The sequence below is a fragment of the Embiotoca jacksoni genome, unplaced genomic scaffold, assembly GCF_022577435.1.
Source record: "Embiotoca jacksoni isolate LCO1_2020_lvr unplaced genomic scaffold, fEmbJac1.0.p SCAF_19, whole genome shotgun sequence".
Classification (NCBI taxonomy): domain Eukaryota; kingdom Metazoa; phylum Chordata; class Actinopteri; family Embiotocidae; genus Embiotoca; species Embiotoca jacksoni.
The window spans coordinates 5,414,668-5,425,877 of NW_027185329.1; the positions used below are offsets into that span (position 1 = coordinate 5,414,668).

General features: G+C 39.5%; 1 protein-coding gene across 1 annotated transcript; it reads left to right on the forward strand.

Annotated features, from left to right (window-relative positions):
• The first annotated feature begins 278 nt into the window (after positions 1–278).
• On the forward strand, positions 279–10,538 carry efcab7 (EF-hand calcium binding domain 7). The gene is made up of 13 exons (XM_069153162.1): positions 279–456; positions 924–1,135; positions 1,443–1,529; positions 2,032–2,233; positions 4,030–4,151; positions 6,511–6,652; positions 7,276–7,385; positions 7,537–7,700; positions 7,818–7,951; positions 8,054–8,202; positions 8,388–8,597; positions 9,305–9,412; positions 9,617–10,538. Exons 1-13 carry the CDS (start codon positions 327–329, stop codon positions 9,695–9,697), a joined length of 1,851 nt encoding a protein of 616 aa, XP_069009263.1. The 5' UTR covers positions 279–326; the 3' UTR covers positions 9,698–10,538.
• Positions 10,539–11,210: the final 672 nt, after the last annotated feature.

Sequence of the window (11,210 nt, forward strand, 5' to 3'; positions counted from 1 at the left end):
ATTCAAACAGTTCGTGCGAAACACGTTACCGTCATATATTAAGTTCCGGATATATCTTTATTATGAAAAATGACAAAACCGACAAGTCAGCCACTTTTTGTCAAAATCTATTTGTATTTTACTTGTTACGTTTATTTGTTAAATCCCCTTTGTGGGACCAATACAGCTGAATGTTAGTTTTAATAGCAATCGGAGCGTTTAAAAGTTTGTTTCGTCCGTGTTCTTTTCGACGCGCACCGTTGAGTTTTTGTTTACATAGCAACAGGCAGGAGATAGCATAGTGTGTGGCAAATGCCACAGCTCGACTGCAGGTCGAGCCTCCAAAGATGTCTTTTCGGGAGTCACCTCGTCCATCAGATGAGGAAGAGGCTTTCTACATGCAGTGCAGAGCTGCGTATCTAGCTGTGTTCAGATCTAGTTTGACAAACATCGCTTCGAAACAGCAGTTATGTCGTGGTAAGATGTAAAATGGCTTGCTAATTTGTTAGCGAGCCAGCTGTCAGGACCACCTTGTCAACTTACAGGAAAGATGCAACTGAAACACCCATTTATTCTCATGTTTTTATTATAACATAAGTGTGTGGGGAGGATGGGGAGTAAATACAAATCTACATAGACAGTGCATGAAGTGGCCATTATATACATGATGTATTTTATAAAATTGTACTAATTTCTTCTTAATTCAGCTTTGGAGATTTTAATTATAGGAAGAAAAAAAAAAAATCTGGCTTCCCCGATAGAAAAGGCTATAAAATACCTTGAACTCGATGTTGAGTTGTTTACTGTAGTTGTTCCCGGTGTGGTATTCATTTGTACATGTCATTTAGACTCCTTGTGCTACGTTGCCTGATATCATCTTCCTTTGCTGCTTGTAAATTTGACGGGGTTTTTTTTGTTTGTTTTTTCTCATTCATCCCATTCAGTTCTCCAGCAGGCAGGTAGCAATCCATCCCACGCCACGCTCAATAAGTACTGGACTACCAGAACATCTAAACTGAACTTTGATGACTTCTGTGAAATTCTCAAACGTGAGAAGAAAACTGAAGAAACTGAGCTGATGAGAGCTTTCAAAAAGATGGATGTGAACCGTGACGGCTACATCACTCACAGTGAACTGGAGAAGGCCCTAACGACTGTGAGTAAAACATTTTGTATTTGACATATTTGCAACAACATGGCTATTATTTGCTTTTTGTTTTATACTTCAATTTTCATATTCTACTTTTGGCACGTTTTATTTTTGAGTAAACATTTTGCGTTGGTAGTATTATCAGCCTGCATACGTTTTACAGCAGCTGTGGCTGCACTAATTTGCAGTATTACAGATGTAATTTGCCTGGAAAGGAAATAATTAAAACTAGTGAATGGCTCATGTTGAAACAAAGTCGATATTTTTGTTGTGATATTTTCTTGAATTAAAGGCAACATGTTTATTCTTCCAGAGAGGAGAGAAAATGACAACTGAGGAGGTGACGACTATTTTCTCATTAGCTGACATCAACAAGGATGACAAACTGGATTATGCAGAAGTAAGTTCAAACAAGTATGTGAAGAAGTGACTTGATCCTGTTACCACTTTGCAGTACATCACGGTACAGGTTTACATTCAACCTGTTTTATCAGCTAAGATAATCACTACTTTAGTGCAGCCTGCTATCACAAACTCTGAGTAGAAAAACCTTTGGAAGGGATGAGGGTAAAATTATACCTCCAATAAAAAAAAATTATGGCAGCTGAAGTCTTCCAACCTCAATATTACTTGCTATAAATTCAAGTGCAGCACAGTTAAGGTTACAATATCTTTTCTTATGTTTCATTTGTTCAGAACATGAATGCACAACACAAATTGGCACAGACAATTCAGTAGTGCAAAAGAAAACAACTGTTTATCTTTCCCATGTTTGCTCCAAAGCTGTCTTCATTAAATGTCTTACTCTCAACATTTTCTCTATCCAGAATGCGAGCATTTACTCCCCTCTTTGTGGCCTCAAAATATTGCTCATGTATCATCTGCTTTTCTGTTTCCGTCAGTTCTGCAGATTGCTTGTGTCTACAGCAGAGCAGTGTCAAACGGCCGCTTTGGAGAGGCTCGAGGCTGATGCCAAGCTGAAGAGACAGAACTTTGGCAGTCAATCATACAGCCCTCCAAAGAGCTCAGCGTCATCAGCATCATCAACAGCAGCACAAGTGGCAGCGACTCAACGGGCAGAATCAGACACGGCGCTCAAGAAAGGTGCGACATGCGGCTACCTGGAAATATCTCCCGTAAAGGAAAAATATCTGAATGTTAGCAGTCAAGTAAAAAAAAGTTTGTGCGGCAGTAACTAAACGTCCAAAGTAGCAGCCTATGTTAGCTACAGCAGGTTCACTCCAGTCTTATATTTAGATGCACACCCATACACTGCTTGCCCCAATACGCCTCACCGATTAGTTTTGATGAATAAATAATAGCTCTGTTATTGATCGATTTTTCACTCCCCCTATGACAAATCACCTCATTAAGACAGACCATACATCATAATAGCCACACAATTAGGGCAGCTTGTTTGGAGGGAGGAGACTCGAAAGTGTTTTGATTTGGGTAATCATTTCTGCCATCAGGAGATTGACAAAAGCTCTCTGCACCCTTTAGAAAAATGCTGCCTTTCAACTATCACGTTAGACTTAGAGATCCAGATATTTTTGTAGCATCTGGTTTTCGTACCAGACATGAAGAGCATGTACCTCATCGATAATTTATCTTTTCAAAAGTGAACGTAAAACAACACTTTTTTACCCAAGAATCACTGAGTTGAAGAAAGTAGAGCTGAACTGAGATCCAGGATGAGCGAGCCAGGGACAGGATCGTGGTGGGAAGATAGATGGGGTTGATTTAAGTGGTCAGTCCATGTTCATGTTATTGATTTGGAGGATTCCACCACTTCTCACTGGGGAGATGATGAGGGATTAGAGAGGAGGCCCAGTCGACCACCACTGCAAAAACAAATGAGCTCCCCCAGATAGTAGTCGGGATTATCACATTATTGTGCCTCTCCCATGTATTGATTTACACCCGTTACATTTTAACAAGGCTCTGACACAAGATGCTACGTGGTTGCACATGTTGAATGGGTTATTCTTGGAACTCAAAAACAGTTTTGACTGCTCATTTGGTCGTAGATTTTTCAGTATAAACCTCCCTGAGAAATAACTGGACTGAAAAATGGGGAATTTTGACTGATTTTTCAATAATCACAAGAATTGAGAAGAGTAATTATGTGTTTAGAGTTTCTACCATTGTGTCTCTCTGATCATTTCCAGCACCAGAGAACAACTAGTGCTGAAACATGACTCCAACGTTCAATATATGCTCACACTGAAGCTTTTCATTGCATGTTTTTCCTCACAAAAGCGCCACAATTTGGTTCTCTAGATTAAAAGACTGATATAGATACAAAAATAGATCCATGACAAATACCATGACAGTGGCTCTATTTATTTCTATGCTACGGAAATTTGCTTACAAACCTATCACCTTACTTTGCATCTTGATTTCCCAGTCTTAGAAACAATCAGAGCCCTCATTAGTGAATTGATATTTTCTGGCTTCAATTAGTGTTCAAGGAAAAAAATTTGTGTGAGATAATGGATTTGGAAGGGTGGTGTTATGCCATTTGTGATTTAAAATGCCTCTATAATTAATTAAAGGGACCTTGAACTTGAGATAACCCAAATGTGAAAGTAGCCATGTTCACTTGTGCTTGGAAATGGACTTCTGAGAAGACAGATTACAGTGTCAATTATGTTGTTCACCTCATCTCTCTTTTGAAAGGTTGTTTACTGTTTGGAGAGAGGTAAGGGTGGCACTTAATCTGCCAGTATTTTGAGAGCATTGTTTCTGACTGGCGTGTGTGTGTGTGTGTGTGTGTGTGTGTGTGTGTGTGTGTGTGTGTGTGTGTGTGTGTGTGTGTGTGTGTGTGTGTGTGTGTGTGTGTGCGTGCGTGCGTGCGTGCGTGCGTGCGTGTGCGTGTGCGCGCGCGCGCTTCTTAGACAGCAGATCATCCTCTCGTCCCTCTTCGGCTCGCAGCAGACGGTCGTCCCTGTCGAATTCGATCACGGTGTCGTCCAGCTGCGCTAAAACGGGCAAAATCCCAGAGCCTCCAGGTTTACAGGTATATGATTATCAATATCCTTGCTGGTGGAATTTCCATTAGTTGATGAATTGAACTGACTAAATGTTTCAGCTGTAAATTATAAGGACATCCAGACTTGTGCATGTATATACGTATGTTTTTCAGTCACCTATGAAACACGCTTCTCTGAAAACCCCTAAACGAAGCAGTAACATCAGCACAGTTGTAAACTCGCAGCTCCCTTTTTAGTACCAGTTTGTTTATGTCTTAAGGGCATTCGATGATAGAAAAATAATTTAATTAGGAAATTTTAAATAATTCCATTACATCATTTACAATATATGCAACATGCTATATTATGAATTTCAAATATTTAATGTTCGCACCATCACTGTAAATCTCAGTATGTGAGGGACTCATTATAAAAGGGACCTTGCGGTCTCAGTGCTCGCCCAGTGTCTCTGTCGCGCTGTGTTTTTGATGGGAGAATTAAGCCCAGGGTAGATAGATATACACTGTATTGATCCCGCGGTCTTTGTTTTCACTCTTTTTGGCTTAACCTCGGCTGGTTTGCTTTACAGCGAGGGGGGAAAAAAAGTAAATAAATAAATAAACAAAGACAACAGCCCCCTGCTCCATCTCTCGGGTCCAAGCACCAGCATTGAGATTGGAAAGGGCCAGACATCATCGAGGTAAAAGAATGTGTGTCCAGAGATTACCTCTGAGGGAAGTTCAGCCTGCTGTATTGGCTCCTGTATTGCCACAGGCTAATAATTGGGAGGTGGTGGGGGGATGGTGGGATCTGTTTTCTTTGTAACGGTCGGACTGTGAGTGTGTGTATCTGTGTGTGAGGATTATGGGATGCAAATATGTCCTCATGAACAGAAGCCTACGAAGTAAAGGTTATTCTTCCTTTCTGTCAACATTTGTCTGTATGTAGGTTAGAATGTAAGAAAATGGAAAGGATGCTGTTTGTGTGTGTTTGTGTTTGTGTGTGTGTGTACGTGTGCGTGTGCGTGTGCATGTGGTCTTGTTTGTGGCTGCTTTGGTGTCCCTCGACCCTCTGCGAAGCAGTAAATCAGGCAAGTGGCCGGAGCAGATGACAGCGGCTGTATTAGTCTGCAGGCTGACCCTCTCTCTACGGGGGCATTAATTCTGATGTCTTTAAGCAGTGGATGGGTGCCCATGGCATTTTCCCTCATTCAATATTGTCTGGACAAACCACTGAAGTGTTATGGTTTGATCTTTTATGCCTCTCACAGCCCAAGATAAATACTTTGAGAAAATGGCTTTTCTCTGAAGGAGTGACACGCTCCGTCTTTATGGTACTTTCTTTGTTTAACTTGGTGATTTATTTGTCCACTAAAAGGATATATAGTCTATTCCAGACCTGTTCGGCCCTCAACGTCCTCTTACTGTGTGTCCACACCAACTGTGTTTTCATTTAATGCGTCTCCAATGAGTGGAATGAAAACTTCCTTGTGTTGATGTTCCTGTTCAATTTCAAATTATTACCTCATTTCAGCTGTGCTGCCAGACAAAGGAACAACAGAATTTCAGGATGAGAGAAATATTAGGATGCATAAATATTGCCAAGGTAGCCTCTTGATAGTTTTGAATGACCGCTCGCCCAAGAATGAAAAGGCTGTATTTATCAAAGTTAAATGGACTCCAATTTGCCATATCAGGTCCAAGAGGGAGGTTTACTTCAGCCTGCAGCAGAACCACAGTGTGACACTTCTGCCCTCCTCTGGACCAGCATGTGTACGACATGTGTTTTCATGCTGCTGAGCTGACATAAACTGTGTTATAATAAATATTCCCCCTAAAGATTGGAGTGGTAATTATGACAATGGCAGTTTCTGTTTATCAAATGAGCTGCTTCACTGTTATGAGTGACTGCTTAATTCACTTTTTCATGCCAAAATATACTCCTCTGTCACAAGATCAATCCTCCTTTTAATAGCCACCGCAAATTAGTTTTGGTTTCTGTTGAGTGAATAAATGCATTTTGTTGTCAAACAGCAAAACTGTTGGTTGAGATTATGTCGGGATATAAAAGAGAGGCGACACATAACAAAACATCAGAATACACATAACCAAGTGAAGTATGCTGTATTAACTCCATTTTAATGGTATTAAATCAAAAATGACAGAAAATAGACAAACTGATTTTTTTTTTTACTTTGGCAACATTGTTTTTGAAACTTTCATACCAATAAAGCTCAATTAAATTAAGTTAAATTAAATTAATCCGAACCGAATCCAATCAAGTGAAATCATATTAACAACCACTGGGTTATTATTTATTATTTTCCTGGTTTATTAACCACATTATATCACTGTATAAATGTGACGGGACTGTTAAGTTAAGCAGAAATATTTTCCGTTGTTCTAGGATTGGCATCACAGTTATATGAAAGGATGCTTCTTTTTGGAGGACGATGGGAGTTTCAGCTCTCTGCAGTACCAGCTCCACGTGCCCCAGATGACCAACGTGTACCTGACCATCCAACCACTGAACCTCAGCAACAGAGCTGGTAGGTTTTCCACTGTTATTAACTTTTGGGGGAAAAATTGACAACTTTGAAGGTGTTGGTGGACTTCATTACTTAAAAGTCTCATATTCTAATTACCTTGCTGCCCTATTGCTTCTCTGCTGTTTTAGTATACTAATTACACTGCAGTTTCATGGTTTTAAGGATGCTTTTTGCAAACACGTAACATAAATAAAAGCAGTTTTCAGATTACAAATCATAAACCATAAGACCACAAAGAAGACTGACTTCCTTTTTTGCCATTTAACTGTCTTTTACGTCATGTGGCATCAGGTCAGATTGTATTTCAGCTTAGTAGTGAACATTTGTGAAGAGGGTGCGTTTCAGTTCTTATGATTGGAGCACGCAGTAGCAGAGAGTGAACTGATGTAGGTTGTAGAAAGTCTTTACAGATTGTAAAGTTCCTTTGATCCTTTTTTTTACAATCAGAAAAAAGATTATGCGAACATACATTTAGCTTGTTTTACTTTTCCCTAAAAATTTTAGTTTTATGTTTGTATTGCTCATGTGGTTTTGTTTGTGTTGCATAAACAAGTCTAAGAATATATGCAGTACTAAAATGTCAAAATCTTACTGTATTCCTGTGATGTTGCTCTGTTTTTCAGACAGATCTTCATCGTGGATGACAGTGGACACAGCTCTGTTTGTCCTGTCAGCTGGTGAAACAAAAGAGGACTCAACTTTAGTGTGTTTCACTGAGTCAAAAGACAAAGAAGTAGGTTTCTGTGTGTTTTCAGAGATGTTCATTTGTTTTAACAGCGTTTATAAAAGTTGAATACATTTCCGATACAATGAGGTTGACACTTATTTGTTCTGTGTACAAGGGTATGCTTTTAATTTACTTTGCTCCTCCTTTGTTTCTACAGAAGTATGTCTGGAAAGGAGAACTGAATGCTGGGACGTACCACCTGCTTCCCTTCACCAGTGGCTGTAGATTAAAGAAAAGGAGCAAAAAAAGCCTTTCGACTAAACCCGTGGAGTTGGTCTACACGACTGACACTGAAGAACTAGACCTTACTAGGGAGCTCAGGTGAGCCTGCCTCCGTCCGTCACCAGCTGTGGATCCAGGCTTTTGCTGGCTCTGTTGTTACCACAGGAGCTGAACGTCATCTTGACATTTCTCTGTGTTGTTCTGTTTTGGCCACAGGGAGGTGCTGTCTGACATCTTTGAGGTGATAGACCTGGATGGTAATGGCTTGCTCAGCCTGGAGGAGTACAACTTCTTTGAGCTGAGGACCAGTGGAGAGAAGTGTGACAAGGATGCCTGGGCGGTCTGCAAAGGTAATCATCACATGAAAGTTGTTCCCACAAAATTAACATGAAATATCAAAGTCAGAGGGGAGGGGTCCATTATGGCTCTCACTACTCTTTTTGTTGGAGCAGAAAACTTTGATATGAGGAAGAACCAGCTGACACGACAGGGGTTCATGGAGCTGAACCTGATGGAGGCCACAGAAAAAAATGGAGACCCTGCTGACCTCTGGCTCATCCTGGAAGCTATGGGCTATAACCGCATGCTGGAGCTAGTAGAGGTACACATCTGATTTCACTCAAAACACATAAAAACATGCAGACTTCAGTCTTGATATGACATGGTATTATATAGTTTATACTTGACTTGACTGTACAGTACACAAACACACATTTACCAAGAAAAACACCTCCAGACTTGATCCTTACTAACCAATTGAATTCATCCTTCTTCCCCTTCTGCCAGGCTTGTCCATTCCAGATAGATGTGCACTGTGAAGGCGCTCAGCCATCCGTCCAGCCACTCATTTTAGACTCAGGGCCCAAGGTTCTGAACCAGGCTCTCCAGAGGTCCATCACAGCCAGGATAGGGGCCAAAGCACTGAGGGGGCATGACAATGTCTTCATTTACACCTACAGAGGAGAGCACCGGATTTCCTCCCTCATAGCCAACAAGGTGACTACCTGGCTGTGCTAGTAGTTTTGTTATGAAATTATGAAATCTTAAATGTGGCACAAGGTCAAACAGCATCATAGATCTAAAGCAGCCTCTACAGTTCAGCTGTATTGCAAAGAACAGGTGGTTGAATAATCCTGGTTAAATGTCATTATCAAGTTGCCCTGCATTCTAATAGCCACTAGGGGGATGATAGTCTCACTTTGAATGAATGAGTACTGTATGTACATTATGTTATAAATCCATGCAGTGGTAGATGTAAAATATGTGAAAAATAACTGAAATAAATTACCAATATTGTTATATATATGTTATACCTTTATATCTGATAAGGATAACATTCCCAACTCTTAGACGTGCTGTTTCAGTACAGTCAGCTGTACAGTCTACGGTTGGCTCCAGACCATTCAGTCTATTTGTAATTGATATGCAGCAGTGGTATCCATTCTCATAGCAACAAGAGGCACTTTGAAAGAATGAGCTGGTGATACAAAGGAACTACTGAGCAGAGGAAACAGTGCACCTGGTTATCATGAGAGTTTATAGGTTGATTTGCTTTTTATTGAAGTTATAAACGGCAGATTACCTCATGTTGCTCTATTCAATTTTACTGGCTATTGTTTTTGATTATGGAGCCCTGTCTGTCCTGTCAATCATACTCCCGAATTGCTTGTGAAAAAACTTGACCGGTACGCTTTGTTTTGTAGTCTAACCAGAAAGTGACTGTCCATGTAAACAACGAGCAGAGCAGGAACTGCTCCAGCAGCAGAGGCATGACTGTGTTTGCTGTAGAAGTGCCAGCCAGGACTAAAATGGTAAGACACATTCTTAACAATGCTGTTACTTTTTTATTATTATTATTATTATTATTATTCTATTAAGGAAAAAAAGAAGAAAATAACAATCTTCAAATCTTTATATCCTTTTTTGTTTTTGTTTTTTTTACGAGTAAATGATTAATTTTAATGATTATGTGGTGTCTTGGATGTTAATACAAATATACATGTGCTTTCCACTAGGTGTGCCAACATGTCCTTCCCATCAGTGAGAAACAGGACTGGACCTACAACTGTGTGGAGACCATACTACCCAGCACATAGAACTGTTCTCCCAAAACAGACAGATGTTGTTTCCTTGTTACATTAGAAGTTAAGGGGCTAAATTTTATTCATCAGGGTTTTACATGTGGTAAATAAGGGACATCCTTTGTTATAAATCTACAGGCATCATGTTGTGAATGCAAAGTTGAAATGATTGTTACGTTAACTACCAAGTTTGAAATGGGCCATTGCAAAATCATTCCAATGTGTCTAGTTGTAACTGGTCTGTAATACTTTGTCAGAACTGAGACAGCTGATGGTTGCAAACTGCTTCATCGGTCCCAACTGCAGGAAGTTGATAACCTTGTACAAACACACAAGGTTCAATTAATAATGGAGACAGTAATTTTTTTCTGTTTTGGTTTGATCGTATTGTTTTCCTTACATTGTTGCAGTTTCTTTTACTCTTCCTTGAATGTGCCTTTGTCACTTTAATAGATGTTGGATTAATATAGAGATTTTTTTTATAGTATGCATTACCATATATACCGCATACATAGGAAGCCGAGATTATGCGCTAAATTGCCAACATTACATTGACATGATAAATTAAAAATCCTTTTGGTTTTCATGTCACAATATACAGTTATGTAATCATTAGGGACACAAACTTTTTTTTAAATGTGCTTTTTATTTTCTTAACTTTGAAAATGATTCATTTGCTATACTCACCTCATGTAACAGTTGATGTAAATCAAGACTTTCAGTCAATATTGCTATCACAGGCTTACCTTGACTGATAACTTGTTGATTTATACTTTTGAATGATTCTGTTAATAATCATGCTTTACATCTGCATCTTGTTTCAATAGAAAATGGATAAAATAATGGAAGATGTTTTCGAAAAGCTGTTTCACTGTGTCTTTAAGTCTCTGTGATCTTGCAGGTTTATTGCATTTGAATAATTTTCCCTGGAAAGTCAGCACATTTGTATCTATTTGATGAAGCAGAAGCTGGATTTACAAATACAAAGCAGTTAATTCACATAGAAAACAAAAGGTGACTGCAATGACATCTCAATCAAAAGTAACCTTTTTTTTAATTCAAGTTGTAACAGATATCACTTGTAAAAAAAATCCTATGTCCAGTTTTCCTGCTGGACATGTGAGGAAGCCAATAATAATACAAATTCAACCTAATTTCACCCGAGACGACTTTTGGACTCAAAACTCCATGTCAATGCTTTGGTGTGATTTTCACATTGAGATCAAGAGTTCTCAACTTACTTACGATCTGTGTCAGTCCTGAATGAAATCTATGTGCAGCTATTGGTCTCGATACTTTTCATACAGTAGGGCTGTGGGGATTTAAGGTTGGCAATGAAATGCATTCCTTTGCATTGCGCTCAGGTCTAAACTTTACTTGCCCTTGGCCTTTCTCGTTGAGTGCAGGCTTGACCTCCTATTTATATCTCCCAGGCCATTATTTGCCCTTTGACTTTTTCTGTTGAAATAGTAGAGCCGGGGAACTAAATGTCACATGGCATGTGAGATGTCTTTAATGTCCTGACCCC